General features: G+C 39.2%; 1 protein-coding gene across 1 annotated transcript in view; it reads left to right on the top strand.

Moving 5' to 3' along the window:
• The window catches only part of sea (scheggia), a 197,518-nt gene that overhangs the window by 129,590 nt on the left and 51,978 nt on the right, over positions 1 to 15,950 (top strand). Inside the window, exon 5 of the mRNA XM_067100501.1 lies at positions 5,886 to 6,036. Within this exon, the coding sequence (XP_066956602.1) occupies positions 5,886 to 6,036 (151 nt within the window). The remainder of the gene's footprint in view (positions 1 to 5,885; positions 6,037 to 15,950) is intronic.

The following is a 15,950-nucleotide window of genomic DNA, read 5'->3' as shown; positions in this document are numbered from 1 at the left end:
CACGAGCCAATGCCACTTCTATTCTCCTATCATCTGAGCTAGTGCATGATTCTACTTGTCTAATAAAGGTATTCAATCTATTATCAGCTAGTACTCCTTGTGGTTCAGAAATTCTGAGAAGGGTTACATCTTTTGGTTTTAACACCGGCACATCATGAGGAATTATGGCTGGAGTATTTACTGAATAAAGGAAGGGGTTAGTATTGTTAAAGGCATAATTAGGCAATGGTCCAAGAAAAGGATTGGATGAAACAGTGTGATTACCTTGCTGCATAATGAGTGGGTTTGACTGACTAGTATGAGTGCTTGGATGACGGTTGACTGGTGGTAGATTAGGTACAGATACGGAAGGTTTTGTAGGAGGTGGTACTACAACTGCACGGTTAGTGTCTTTGATGATATATTTATGGGTGATAGGGGTACTGCACTTGTGAAAGCAGTTGTGTTTTGTGTCGTGTATTGTGTATTTGTATGTGGCGGTATTAGGGGTTTGTACTGTGGTGTCCCTGTTAAGGTACTGAGGTGCTCATATGAGAAAGGATCACTTGGATTGTAAGAAGTATGTGGTGTAGACATCATTGGTGGTTGAGTGTTATTATGTGTTTGTGCTATGTGTTGCATCGTCTCCTGTAGATTAAGGCGCTCCTTGGCTATATTTCTAACCTGTTGTGTTAAATTTCCCACTTGGGACCAAACTCCCCTGTGTAAATTTCTTGGTGTCCTGCAGTGTTTCTTGGACCTCATCTTCCAACTGAATTAAATCAGTGTAAGAATCATCCATAGTGGTACTTGCAGCCATCTTACTGTACTTTACATAGGTTACTTAAACGAATCCCTAAATTAATGTATAAATATCACCAGGCCCTCCTTTATAATATCAATAATTAATATGTGTGTCAAGTATGATCATTGTACAAAGAGGCTAAAGATCAAAACTTATCTTACAGAAGAAAAATAAATTTTAACCTGAAAAAATATGTGACCTACAAATTAGGCACCGTGAATTCGGTGGGACCCTTAGTATTTAACTAAAGATCCCACACAGCTGCCACCATATGTCACAGGTGATTTTCCCGTGACATTAATCATATAAGTTACTGTAAAGTCCCCGCTGAGCGAGTCTTCTATGATGAACGACCCGTTTTCTTCAATAGCGCTCCTATAGGATCGGGTCAAGCAGAATCAGCCATATTGAATCAACCACGCTTTTCTATGTAAATTTGTATCTGTTACTAATTTATTTTGTATCTGTTTCTTTTGCACAAGGATTAGAATGTTGTTAGGTCGGTCGTTGTCCACTTTCTTTTTACATGACTTGTATTTATCCAATGTAATTATTGTCGAGAGTAATTGACCTCAGGTCACGGAGATTCTATTGTATTCCTCTTTGTGACGCCAGTCCGCCGCTACATAAATGGCCTGCGTCTGAATAAAGTAGCAGTAACTTTCCTCCTGCTCATTATTTGGCACCTATGAAACAGTCCTGTTGAAAGGGGAAATTTAGGTGAACTGCCCCAAATATAAGAATAGTATTCCAAAAAAGTACTGATAAGGCACAAAAAATTTTTAATGTTGAGGTAAAACAAAAAATGAGACATCTAAGAAAGACTCATTTTCATAGTAGATTTAGCAGTATGAAATACATGGTTTAAAATACAAATTTGAAATACCTTGACAATTGAAAATTTTCATTAAAAACACTGGTTGTATGAAAGGGAGAGGAGACAGAGAGACATGGAAGTTATGAGATCCCAGTTTAGATACAAGTTTCAAGAGTGGCACTGATAGATAAAGAAAAATTAATTCAAGATTGATAATGGATAACAGAGGAGGGTTGGAAAATTAGCTTGTGAAGAAATCTGGATGAATGAGCTGTCAGTAAAAGTATGAATAACAGAAGCAGAAAAGTAGACATTTTTTTATAAGTAGCAAAGTGAGATACTGTACCTGAACCTGTAGAACACCATTAGAAAAAGATAAGGGAGCTGGTGTGACAGTCAACACCACCAAAGTAGCTGTAAATAAGAAAAAACTAGAATTAAAAAGAGTTGTAACATTGCCTGGTTACCATATTGTCCAGTCCTGCAAAGATGACAAAAAATTAGTATAAAATAGGAAGGAGGAGCCCTTGTGGATCTTGCCTCATAGAAATGTTGGTGATCAGAAGAGTATTGAATTCAAGGAGATTTTGGACTATCAGGTGTAGCTAAAAGTGACTAAGGTGAAAGATGTACAGTCGGCCAAATTAGAATTGGCAGAGTTTCATAATTTTTCGATCACCTGCCTGACGCATGATTCATGCCTGATTGATATATTTTTCTGTTCGAAGATGGAGTAAATCTTATGTAATGGCGTTAAAAACAGTCACTGTAATCTCTAGGACATCATGTTATATTATTACGTAAAACTATTTTCCATATAACAAAATTCACGTGAACGAAACGAAGTGATAAAAAAACGTTGAATCACGACCACTGCCATAATACAGTGTTGCCACATTTCCACAGCACTGACTTCTATGGTAGCCTAAAGTTTAAAGTCATTTAACCCATAGCTTTCCTTCATAGTCTAAAGATCATTTCCTGTAACTTCCTAAGTTAATCACAATAATTTTTACATTTACTAAAACAAATTTAAATAAAGTTAAGCTACCACAATAGATGGATCCTAAAGCTGCTGTCATTCTGATGTCGTCTGCATTCGGACGTGTCAGTCATCAGACATTCCTGGCTCGATCAACTTCTGCTGCTTCATGATTGGCGCAAACAGCCACTTTTTGATGGCTTTTTATTCAGTCATTTTTATATGAAAAGATATATAAATATGCAAATGGCCGAGAATATAGGGCAATGAATCATAAAATATAAGAAACTAATATATCTGGCCACAATAAACCCCTAAAAAGAGTATGAACATTTTTTTCCACACTTGGTTTGGCAGACCGTAAAATGAGTACCCCAGTTCTGCATCAAAACTTCCATACCGAAAGAGGCCACATTTGCATGCTTCGGCAACAATAGGAGACAGCTATCACTAGCAGTATCGCATAAACATAGTCCTTATATTATCATTTCAATATATAGTTGATAGTAGTTGAACGATTTCATTTGTTAAATTTTACAGAAAAAACAATGGAAACTCACACAAAATGCTATCAAAGATAAAAAAAAATTATAAGTGTGAAAAATAGGCCCAGAGTGGAACTCCTCGAAGCCCCAGAAAAGAGCTAGACTATATGATAGTTGCAGCTGTCAAAGAACAGCCCCAGATGACAGCAGTTGCTGTGAAACAGCAGCTTGGACTGAAAATACGTGTGCAGACTGTGCGAATATGTTGCATGGGGCAGGAATGCATTACAGGATTCGCAAAGAAACCGTGCATAACGCAACAGCATAAAGAAAAAGAATGGGACCTGTTTATTCCTATTATAAACTGATCTGTAGTATATACTTGAGTGCATTACGTTATATATAAAAACTAATGCAATTGACTATAAAGTGAAAATAATACATAGTTGCAAAATGAAAAAGAAACTTTTGTTATTTTGTCCTTATTACTGTATATATATCCTAGACCTAAAGCTGATTAATGATCAATAACTATATGTATTTGACTATTCATACAGGAATTATCTGGTTAATGGGGATTATACTGCACATTTATCTTCATATATTTGTCTTGAGATATAATTTCAATGCATGCCTATAGGCTATTAGGAAACATTATAATTTTCATTTATAGAGTATAATTCATAAGATAGGTCTATGTTGTAACATATAATAATGGAAGAAAATGTCTGAAAAGTTTAAGGCTACTGTTCTCTCTTTTTTTTTTTATGACTAACTACTCGCTATTGAATTGTCTGTCATTTGAAATAATATTTTCTGTGGAGAGATATGCTGAAAATAACATCGCGACTTCAAGGCGTAGTGGCAGAATATCAGCTGGGTTATGGGGATGGATGGCTGCCAGTGGACCGGGAGGGCTAATTGCCATCGATGACCGTTTCTGAACACCAGTCAGTGTATCGAAATTTTACGGGACATTTTAGTACCCTCAGTTCGAAAACTATTATTGCCGTATCGCATGCTAGTATATATCGCCATAGACAATTTTGCGGTCCACAATGCAGAGGTTGTAAAGCAATGGTTCCAGCAGAATCCAGACGTGGTTCGAACTGACTGGCCTGCCAAGTCTGCAGATCTGATCCCAATAGAAAACTTATGGGCCTACATGACCCAACAATAGGGTGTTAATCGTGCTTACACCAAAGAGAACCTTATAAAGCATGCAATAGATATTTGGGAAAACTTAGGGCCAAAGAGGGGAGCAGCAAATACTTGCAAAGTCCTTGTTGCATCAATGCCAAATAGGATAAGATGCGTGCTAGATGCACGAGGAGCCTATGCAAAGTTTTAATGACTTCTGCTGCCTTTTCATATAATGTGACCAATTTTATCATTTTATTCTCCTTAGTTTAACAGTGTTATTTTGTATTTGACTTCATTTCTGCTCATTTACTACTCTCTAACATTTTCTTATTCATGTGAATCTATACGCACTTATAGGCCTATGTTAGGACTGAATTCTACTTAATTCATCTCTCTCTCATATATATATATATATATATATATATATATCACCTACTAATATATATATGTTTATTTTATTTGTTTATATATATATATATATATATATATTATATATGCATTGCACCTACTAATATGGATATGTTTATTTTCATTTGTTTGTTAGCTTTATTATTTGACTGCATTGCAATATCATGGATTTCTATATATTTTTTCTTATATGTATATATACAGTAATTATAATATATATATATATATATATATATATATATATATATATATATATATATATATATATATATATAATTTAGTTTTATTGTAAATATCGGAAATAGACTTAAATGAGAAAAATTACTTTTCATATTTTCTAACCTTTCAGCTACGATAATATGCTCACTTGCAGTAGGTCTAGACATACGTGTGAAACTGATTCTAATTAATTTCTGTTTAGAGAAATGAATATCTACATCAAGATTAACCCAAGAATGCTTTTATGAAAGTAATTCTTTTGTCCTAATTTATTCTTCAGCTTTGACTCCCACAGCTTTCCGCCTTGTGCGAATGAAACAGGATGACATGCGAGGAATTCGATTGAAGAAAGACTAAATTGTTTTCGTCTGATTTCTTATGTTGGTTTTTGACATGAGATAGCTAGGTCTGAGTAAATTATGTTAAGCACTAATGAAAAGGATAAGAACAAAGGAGAACTTTGTCAATAAAAAAGAATAACGGGAATAATCAAATAAAGCAGATTAATATAGATATTGTCGGTTTAAACATTCATTCACATGACGCATCCGAGAGAGATACTGCTGAAAATAGGCCTACTGTAGGTAATCAGGTGTCAGAATCGGAAGTCAAATTTAGGCCAACTAAATGTGCCATGCCAATTATTTCATTGATCAAATGACAAAATGAGTTGAATTACACTTTGCTATTAAAGAATATTGAGAGGCTTCATTATTATTTATCGGCTGTAGGTGACGAACGACGACACACCAGTACTGTACGATACGTTGGGTCATCGTCAAGACTCGAGCAGAAGCAAAGCCAAATTCCAATTGCTTCCGAGGCTGTCACGATTGAAAAGCATATAATATGGCACCTGCATATGGCAATATTTCCATAACGAACGATGAATAAAGAAACTGCGCCAATTTTTCTTTGGCCGACTGTACATAGTATAAGATTAGTATAAAGGATGAAAAATGCAGGAAATGACGCTGGATTTCTGAGTTTTGTTAATCATGAAACTTTAAATGAACAATGATTCAGTTAATGGAAACTATTCTGCAGGTTTGTTTGGTGGCCTTGCTGGTGCTGTATCTGTGTTTGGGAACACCCCGATTGATGTAGTCAAGACAAGAATGCAAGGTTTAGAGGCCAGCAAATATAAAAATACTTTTGACTGCTTCTTGAAAATATGGAAGAATGAAGGACCACGGGCGTAAGTATACATGATTGTACTGTACAAAGCTTTATAAAGTTTTTACTGTATTTTAAAAATTCCATCTAATGTAGAAGAATTAAGGACCACAATTGTAATTATACATAATAGCGGACTGCTTTATGAAATTTTTTTGTTGTGAGTCATTTTAATGTCTATACAGTATACAAGCATCTTATTTTGCTTAAACTGTAGTATGAAACAAGGGTGAAGGAGTCCAGTGCTGAATTTGACTTGAAAATGGGAAAAACTGAGTTGTGTGGGACCTCCTGCTACTAGGGTGAGGGCCCCATCCAACCTCTTGTTTATTTTATTCTCCACTTTATTTTCTATTCAACAGAAAGAGTTTATAGTTCTTTTTCTCTTCCTTTACTACATCCTACTCATTTCATCATTGTGGGCATGGTTTTGTTTCACATCCTGAAGTTTTAGTTCATTGCAGCTCAACTGCAAATATACATTTTATTTACATTAATTTTAGCTCTTTGGCTTTTGTTTTGATGTTAAGTAATGAGTAAGGCTGGTTCTATATTTAAAAAACTAGCAAATTATGCTAGCTCAGAATATGCATATTTAAGAGTTAGAGGTATCTCTGTCCCCCAGATCCTTGACCTGTCACTGTCATTGGGGGCCTTAGAGGATGGCAGCTGAGAAACAATGTCCCAGTGCTTTGACAATGTTTGACATATAAACCCCGGAAACCTTGCACATCAGTTGCTGACCTCACAAATTGTAGTCAAGCTGTTTTTTGTACTGCATCTTTCCTCTTATCTAAATAAAATTTATGATGAAGATAAAGGACAGATGGTAAGGTCTGTATTCAGGTTGATCTCCCAGGAAAGCTGTCTTTTTTTAAAGGCAGCATTGTTGATCCTCCTGTAGTAGGGTTCCCTTGGATGAAGGGAACTCATTCTGAATTAATCTAAATTTTCCATATCAATAATGACCCATAGTCATTGAATTTGAGCACACCCTTCATTCTTCCTTTAGATTTTTTCAATAAAAAGATAAAGAAAGTGTAATGACTTCAAAACCTATTGAGAGAGAAAAAAAGTAAAATTCAAGGAGGATCCTACCTTGACCTATTTTGATTCTTTCATTTGGTAATGAGAGCTAGTCAAGGTTCTTGATAGTAGAAAATGAGAACTACATATATCACAGACTTGAAAATTTGCTGCTAGATAGACATTGAGTGGTTGAAATGACTCTCAGACAAATACAAACCAAACATGGTTGGTCAGAGCAGTTACCAAAGATCAGAATGAGAGTTTTCTTGCAATACAATCTATAGATAACACAAAAGCTGAAATAATGGAACATTACTTTCAATGAATATTATACAAGTATCAGTCTTATTACCCATTAAAGATGAACCAGTTGAGAAAAATATTTTATATCAATCCCTTAAAATTACACAAATGTGGAAGATTGTGAAATCTGTATTTCAAGCAGGAAGAATAGAGAAACTGCTTTAAAAGTAGCAATATTTGAATTTGAAGGACCAGAGCTTCCATTAAAGATTAAATTTTGTGGTTGAAATGGAAGACAGACAGACCATATGTATCTGTACCATTAGAAAGCATAAACTGCAGTTAATATGGAAACGAAACAAACAAGTAAAAAATGCGCCGAAGTTTCTTCGGCGCAATTGAGTTTTCTGTACAGCATATAATCAAGGCCACCGAAAATAGATCTATTTTTCGGTGGTCTCAGTATAATTCTGTATGAGCTGCGGCCCATGAAACTTTAACCACGGCCCAGTGGTGGCCTGTCCTATGTTGCCAGATGCACGATTATGGCTAACTATAACTTTAAGTAAAATAAAAATACTGAAGCCAGAGGGCTGCAATTTAATATGTTTGATGATTGGAGGGTGGATGATCAACATACCAGTTTGCAGCCCTCTAGCCTTAGTAGGTTTTAAGGTCTGAGGGTGTACAGAAAAAGTGCTGACGTACAGACAAAGCCGGCGCAGTAGTTTTCTTTTACAGGAAACTAAAAATGTCGAAGCAACTGCAGGTGTGCATGCTTCAGATCAAATGATCACACAAGTGGGACACACTGATGGGTCCAAATCTTTGTCAGGCATGGAATTTGCAGCTTTTTCCCTCAACAAAACTTATCAGTGTTTGTTGCCTAGCAAGGCTTCGGCTTTCACAGGAGAATTTTGTGGCATTAAAAATAATTGAAGACATACCTTTACATAAAATTTTAATTATTAATGAAGATATACCATTATAGAAAATTGTAATTTTTAGTGACCAAGTTTTTCAGTAAAGCCCTTCAAAATTAGAATCCAAAAAATAACTTTGCACAACAACAACAAAAAATTGTAACTTCACTTGTTATTTGAAGAAGGTAAAACCATAGAAATATGTTGGATACCTGCTCATGGACCCATTAGAAAAAATGAAGAGGCCAACAAGGAGACCAGGCTGCAGCTGTAAGGAGATCACCTGTAGATAATATAAAAAACTAGAAATAATACAAACCAGTGTTGGAATATGAAATTCATTATATCAAAAAGACGGGCTTGTGTTATTTTGACTTGTTGTAGAATTGGTCAGTCATTTCACTCATATTTGATGGATGGCCCACATGATTTAACCCCTTTATGTGCAGACTGTAGCCTAACTTTGATAGTTAGAAAGTTTTTGCCTGAATGTCCAAAATTTAATCAACAACAAATGTCAAGTTTTGGAAACTAATTTAAGTTAAAGAAATTTCATCAGAATCGCTTATCATTTTCAAATAGCCCAATAATAAATTTTTAAAGAGCTGTAATTTAATAAATAAAATCTAAACCGTATCATTAATAAAGACAGATGCTTTGGACCAGTCCTGTTAGAGCTAAATAAATTAACTGAGTAGTCTTTTTAAATTTGGTGATGATAACAACATACGTTAGTGAATACTAAACTGATTAGAAAAAGTTAATTTTCCCAGTGGGAATACAAACCGTTGCCTTTAATATAGGAGAATCTTTCAGCATGAGCTGGAAACTGGCCAAAAACTTTATAACAAGATAACCTGTTAACTTGGTAGTTAACAGGTGGGGATGGGGGATGTGAGTTGGGAGTATTGCTCACTTAGTGACTGTTGCCTTCACTTTTCTTTTGGCCACTGTCACAGATGGTTTTGCTGCTGTGCTCCTACTGCCTTGTTGAAAGCTTGTGTGGTTGATGAGTATTGTGTCATTTCTACCTATTTTGGTGTGTGTTTGCTTTTTTGTTTTATTTCTTTCTTCGTTGTTTCTTACTTAGGATGGATAAAAAACAGGAAATAGGTCACTGAGGAACCTGGTCACCCTTGTGGGCAGTTTGTGTTGCCCATAGCAATGGACCCTCATACTGTATGTGCTTCTTGCAGGCCTTCTCAAGAGCTTCCCTTTCAAGGAATGTGCAACTTGAGACTCTCCTCAGTGGATTAGGTTTAGGAAGAGGAGGAAGAAGGACAAGAAGAGGTTGTTGGCTTCCTTTGGTGGGAAATACTCATCCTGAGACACCACAGAACTCCATCTTCCATGCCCTTTCCCTCAGTAAGTGCTATTTTCTCAAGGGAAAGTAGCACTAGACCTTGATCTTGACCTCTCTCCTGAGGATGTAGCTGCTTCTGATGTAGGTGCTCCAACAGCAGCCATGTTGCCTTTGGATGATTCTGACTTGGGATGTAATGCTCCTGGTCCAAGTTGGAAGATGTCATCATTACAGTGCCCAAGGCAGATATGACCTTCCCTGACATCCTGGGAAGCCAGCCATTCACCACTTTCTAGACAACCTGGCTGAGGAGAAGAGGGTTTTAATATTGGAGCTGCTGTATGGTCCAGGATGTGTCTTGTGCTGTCCTGGCTGCTTCTGGCACCACTAAGGATGGGGATCTTTTTGTAGCAGTGGTTCCTCTGGTGGCAGGTCCTGTAGTCTGTGGTTCCTGCCTTGACCACCCCTTTGGTGCATAATGCAAGTGTATCTGGCATGAGAAAAGGGAAAAAGTGCCTGCTGAGCTCTTTCTTATCATCCTCTTCCTCGTCGTCATTGTCGTTAGACTCGTCTTCCTCCACCCCAACCCTGGACTCCTACACACTCAGTTTGAAGAGATAGAAGGGGAAGTTTGAGGTTACATGCAAGCAGTTTTGGAGGGCCCCTTCTTTGTGCTTCCCCTGCTCAGGGGCCAATGGAGGTACTGCCACCAAATGACTGTTGTACATTTGGCAGAGCCAGTGCTGCAACACCGGCCTGCCCAGACTTGTGGTCTGCTCCCACTTCATCCCACCGTGAGCACTCAGGCTGACATTGGGATGAGGCTGTCTTGCTCACTCTGTTCAACCACAGTCACATGATTGTAGGGAGGCAGGTCCATGGGACAGCCCCCTGTTGTAGTTCCCCCAAGGTCGTATAGAGAGGTTATATGGAACCCACTTGCTCTGCTGCCGGTTGGTCTAAGGATTGGTCCTGTGTTAGCATAGGGGTAGGTTCATCTTGGCCTTCTTGAGGAGCTGTAGGGGGGAAAAAGCTAAGTATACCTTAGTTTTACCAGACCACTGAGCTGATTAACAGCTCTCCTAGAGGGAACCTTCGTTGTCTCCACAATGGCAGTGTTTGCACTTTCCAGAGCATTTGTGGACAAAGTGATCTTACTTTAGGGAGAAGTCCCTTTTGACTTCTTCCACCTCTCGTTCACATGGTTTTCCCCACCATTGGGAGGGGAGCAGGAGAGCAGTGCATGGGATTATTTCCCTTTGCCTTTGTTCTTGGTTGCAACTGGGCATTGGAGTAGTAGGGTAGCCGGGTCATAGGACAGGGTTCTGACAGTGATTCAGCTGGGTCATGTGTCTTCTCACCAGCAAAAGGCTTATCTGGTTCATGGGACTGGGAATGCCACAAGAAGTGAAAGTCTGACATGTCTTCTTTGGCTGGAGGATCAATTTGTGCCCACGGGGATCTCTTGGGTGCACATGAACCTGCTTCTCCCAAACTCCTTCAGACTAAGCTAGAGCAGCAGTTTTCAGAGATTGTTTTGCTCATGCATGAGTGGAATAATCTGAGTGAGGCAACCATGGCTTCTCACTGACTGATTGTCTCATCGATGAAGGTAACCTTCAGGTCCACTCCTGAAGCATGGCCCTTGGTCTGGCTGCCATGGTCACAACTTGCTCATAGTGTTTTAGAAGAGGTGAATGCATTGATCTGCAGTTCTAGGAGTTCCCTCACTTCCAGCAGAACATGGAAGGTCTGTTCCCCACCACTTTACAGAGCAGGTACTGCATACTGGGGGATGCAAAGGCTACTCTGCTGGCACTCCGTATATAATTTTACAGGCTGATGAACAACTTTTCGTTGGAATGGTTGCAACAGGAAGGTGCTTCCTTCTACTGGAAACGTTGCTGCAGTGGACACTTTGATGATGATTATGTTCCATACCACGCTGTGGTTTGACCTCTGGTTAAACACGCTTACAGTCTACACTGCTTGAGGCATCTCATCTTGGGACAAGAAGGTGCTGTATTGGAGGTTGTTGGTGTTAGGAGGCAGAGCTCTGACCTTCCTAGCACACCAGTTCCTCTGAGAAGGTTGGAGAGTCTTCTTAGAATTTTGTCCACCTCCCTTTAGTGTTGCCAGGAAGAGAGGAAAGGGGAAAAAGAATGGAGGAGTTTGCTGTGGGTGGCAATCTCCCTCCTCTGATGCCATGAGTAGTGGTTGCCTGTCTCGTCATTGGTCTGTGTGGCAGCAGCAGGAAGTCGAGTCATGGGTAGTTTACATCCTTTGAGATGGGTGCAGGATTCTGTACAGGGACGTTTGTCCCCCTTCTTAGATAATCAAATAGCTTCTGATTCTACATTTCAGGATTGTGTATGTCTCATATGTGCCATAGAAACTGTAAAGAACCGGTCTCAGGGGTTCTGGTGTCTTATTTTCCTAGTGGAGAAGGTGACTAGAGGTTGGTGACCAGTGATCAACCTCTCCCCCAAATGTTTTACAGATTTGGCTCAAGATGGACACAGCACAGGCTGTGTTTGAATCCATAAGAGAGGGTGACTTTCAAAGCTCTTAATAGATCTGAAGGTGCACACTTTTAAATACCCATTCATCAAAACTCATGGAAGCATCTCCACTTTGTCTGCAGTGGGACCATTTACCAGTTCAAGGTGTTTTGCTTTGGGCTGGCGATGGCCTGTCAACCCCTCAGGTGTTTGCCCAGGTGTTCACCTTGGTGTCGGCTTGGACTCACTCAGTAGCTATTTGCTTATTGCGTTACCTGGACAACTGTCTGGTCCTTGTGGCCTCAGAGGCTTGGCTCCTACAGGACAGAGAGTGTCTCCTACAGTTTTGTTATAAATTGGGGGTGGTAATAAACTGGGAGAGGTCTGATCTTGAGCCTAAGCAACAGGCAAAGTACCTGAGCATATGCATAGATTCGGCAACAGAGAGAGTATACTGTGCAAAATCTCATGTGACCAAGCTCAGGAAGGTAACAGTGTAGTTTTTGTCCCATCAGGAGCAACCAGCTCAGCTTTGGCAGGTGGTTATAGGTCATCTGTTGTCCATGGAGAAGCTCATTCCTGAAAGTTGATGCTGTATGTGCTCTCTTCAGTGGCAAATGGAGTGCTTTTTTGGGTCTTCCCTCCCTTCTTGCCCCCCAGAATCAGAAGGTAAGCGAGGACTTAGCATGGTGACAGAAACCTCTTGAAGGGAGTTCTGCTGACTCTCCACCTTTGGAGATGCTGCTTTTTTCAGATGCATTGAAGGAGGGTTGGGGTGCACAGTAGAGAGGAATACACTATTGATTTCAGATGTTTGGCTATAGATGCACCTCATCTACTCAGCATCCTAGAAATGCAGGCAGCATGGCTAGCATTGCAAGCGTTTCAGGAGCAGTTGTCAGGTCACTCAGTAATGCTCATGAGTGATAACACAACCATCAGCAAATGTGACATTTTCTCCACCACTGTGTCAGTTGACAGCGCAGATGTACGAGTGGGCGGTGTCTCATGCTATTGGGTTATCTTCATACCTTCCGGACAAGTGGACTGTAATTGCAGATCAACTTGTTGCCAGGGTCAGGCAGTGGGGATAGAGGTGGTACAGTGCGTCACCAACTTACGGAAGGCCGTCAGTTGATTTCCGCCGTAAGTTGATGCCAACAGCTGTGCCTTAGCACCATTAACATGGATTACAGCTCTGTAATCCATGTTAGGCAACTCAAAACCACGAGTAGCAAGTTCTCCAACGACAGCATCTGAGTCTCTCTCTCTCTCTCTCTCTCTCTCTCTCTCTCTCTCTCTCTCTCTCTCTCTCTCTCTCTCTGTATATCACAACTGTACTGTACATATCCTTTAATGAAATATCAATTACTGTACCATAAATGTAAAAAAACATGGAAATAAACAAACCCAGGATCGAGATTAAGTGAGCGAGTAGGTATGTGTTGCCATATTTATTGCTTTGTCTCATTTATTTTACTGAATTTCATTACAAGTTTAGTTGATTATGATCATCACACGTATTATAAGAGTACACAAGAGAATATTTTATCGCTGTTGATGTTTCATCTCTAATTACCGTTAAGATATTTCAAATCCGAATTTCATAAGTAGGCAACACTCAAAACCAACATTCTTATGCTGGCATCACAAATTGGAGATTCAAGACCACGACCGTCGTAATTTGCTCGTTACGATGTGGTTGGTGGTGACCAATCGGCATCAGTCGTGGGCCTCAGGCCTCAAAAAAAAGAAAAATCAGCTGATTACGACACCACGACATCATACTTAATGAACATTTATGACAGCAGTGCGCGCATTGAGATGAGATTACGAATGTGAGTAGTCGTACGCGACAGTTGCCAGTGATTCAGGCCATGCCCACGTTTAACGGTTTTTACAGGACGGTGACCCCGTGAAAGCATGACGATTCATGAAGATTTATGCCCGACTTAGTTACGTCCCGTGCCGACAGACGCAACGGCAGCATCATGTTTTGTGAAAATGCCTCTTCATAGTAACCTTGACACTGTACAGAAGCATTTTTGGTAGCATTATTAGAGAACAGTTACAAGAAGAACTTTTTTCTTTTTATTATTATGTGAACAGTAACACAAATGAAAAAAAGGAGCCAAAATACACTACTGTTCATCCCCACCAAAGGAGGAGCTAAAATACACTACTGTGCAGGCCATTCCGATTGATGCCGATTTGGTCATAACTATAGCGTATGAACACCTCAGTTCTCTCTCTCTCTCTCTCTCTCTCTCTCTCTCTCTCTCTCTCTCTCTCTCTCTCTCTCTATATATATATATATATATATATATATATATATATATATATATATATATATATATATATATATAAAATAGCAAAATATCAATAAACTATTTCACATACAGACTCCATTTATATTGTGCTTAGACTTCGATGTAAACACGTAGTTTCTCTCTCTCTCTCTCTCTCTCTCTCTCTCTCTCTCTCTCTCTCTCTCTCTCTCTCTCTCTCTCTCTCTCTCTCTCTCTCAGTATACTGTACATATCCTTTAATGAGAAAACATAACAAAATATCAGTAAAACATTATTACACTTACAGAATCCAATTATACTGTGCTTAAACTTTGATAGCAAAACATCAATAAAACATTATTTTATTTACAGAATCCATTTATACTATGCATAGATTTTGATGTAAACACCTCAGTTCTCTCTCTCTCTCTCTCTCTCTCTCTCTCTCTCTCTCTCTCTCTCTCTCTCTCTCTCTCTCTCTCTCTCTCTCTCTCTTTCAGAATGCATATCCTTTAATGAAAAAATACAGTAATCAGTGAATACAATGTTCCTCTACAAGAAAAGTGAATTAAGTGATAGTTGTAGGGATATGGTCCATAGAAAAATTCGTGAATTGGTGAAAGTTCCTGCGTAAAATTGAAAGATATGTTCCACAAAAATCCGTGACAAAGTGAAGCGCATAAAAGTGGGGGTCCACTGTACTCAAGAAACTTGAGCGTGAAAGAAAGCTGGAGGAAACCAATGGGTATGGTAGGAATGAGCATAGACATCCTTTGGGGTGGCACTGAATGGATGGATAGCAGGGGTGCCAGATCACATGACCAATCAAGATCCTCATCTGCAATGAGCCGCTGCCAAGCTTTGCTTTATTTCCCCCTTCCCCTCCCTCCCCCTCTCCCTCTCCCTCCCCCTCTCCCTCTCCCTCTCCCTCTTCTTGTTCCTCTTGCATGCAGGCAACCATGCTTACATGATGGCACAGATAAACCATGTTTTATGTAAATGCAGATTGTTCACTTTCACCATCATAATCGGCCCTAGCCTCACTATCATCATACCATCACTTTCACACCCCCTCCCCCCCCTTCCCTCTCTTCAACCCCTGACACAATCATCCCTGAAATACATGCTATTATTTTCTTCCAGTATTCTTTGCAATTCAAGTCTTCCCGAATCATCGTCTGACTCTTCCAATTTATCATCACCTGCTTCACTTTCTGACTCATAAGAAAATAGAATCTCAAGAATTTTTTCTTTTTTCCTTGGGGTCAGATTGCATTTTTGATGCTCAGTGACCAAATATACTGATCACTTGCTCTGTTACAGGCATCAACATTCACACCAAAAGCAGGATCACTTTCCCCGAGATTACTCTCATTTTCGCGGCTCTGCTGTGTTGCACTTGTGATTTTTTATATACTGTATTCACTTATATCTGGAATGATAAAGAATTAGTGAAAAAATAGAAAAAATTGGGTCTCCAATAACAGATACAAGACTTCTCCCGCAATAAGCAAATGCCCATGCTTATTATTTCATGTGTGTGACAAGACTGAACAAGATTAACATGTGGCCCACCACATGAGATGCAAGGCACTAGCTTATGAACATAACCTTGTTTCACCCCTCTGCTCGTAGAAACAAAAGACCCA

This window comes from Macrobrachium rosenbergii, chromosome 56 (assembly GCF_040412425.1).
Source record: "Macrobrachium rosenbergii isolate ZJJX-2024 chromosome 56, ASM4041242v1, whole genome shotgun sequence".
Classification (NCBI taxonomy): Eukaryota; Metazoa; Arthropoda; class Malacostraca; order Decapoda; family Palaemonidae; genus Macrobrachium; species Macrobrachium rosenbergii.
This window is presented reverse-complemented; position numbering and strand designations above follow the sequence as displayed.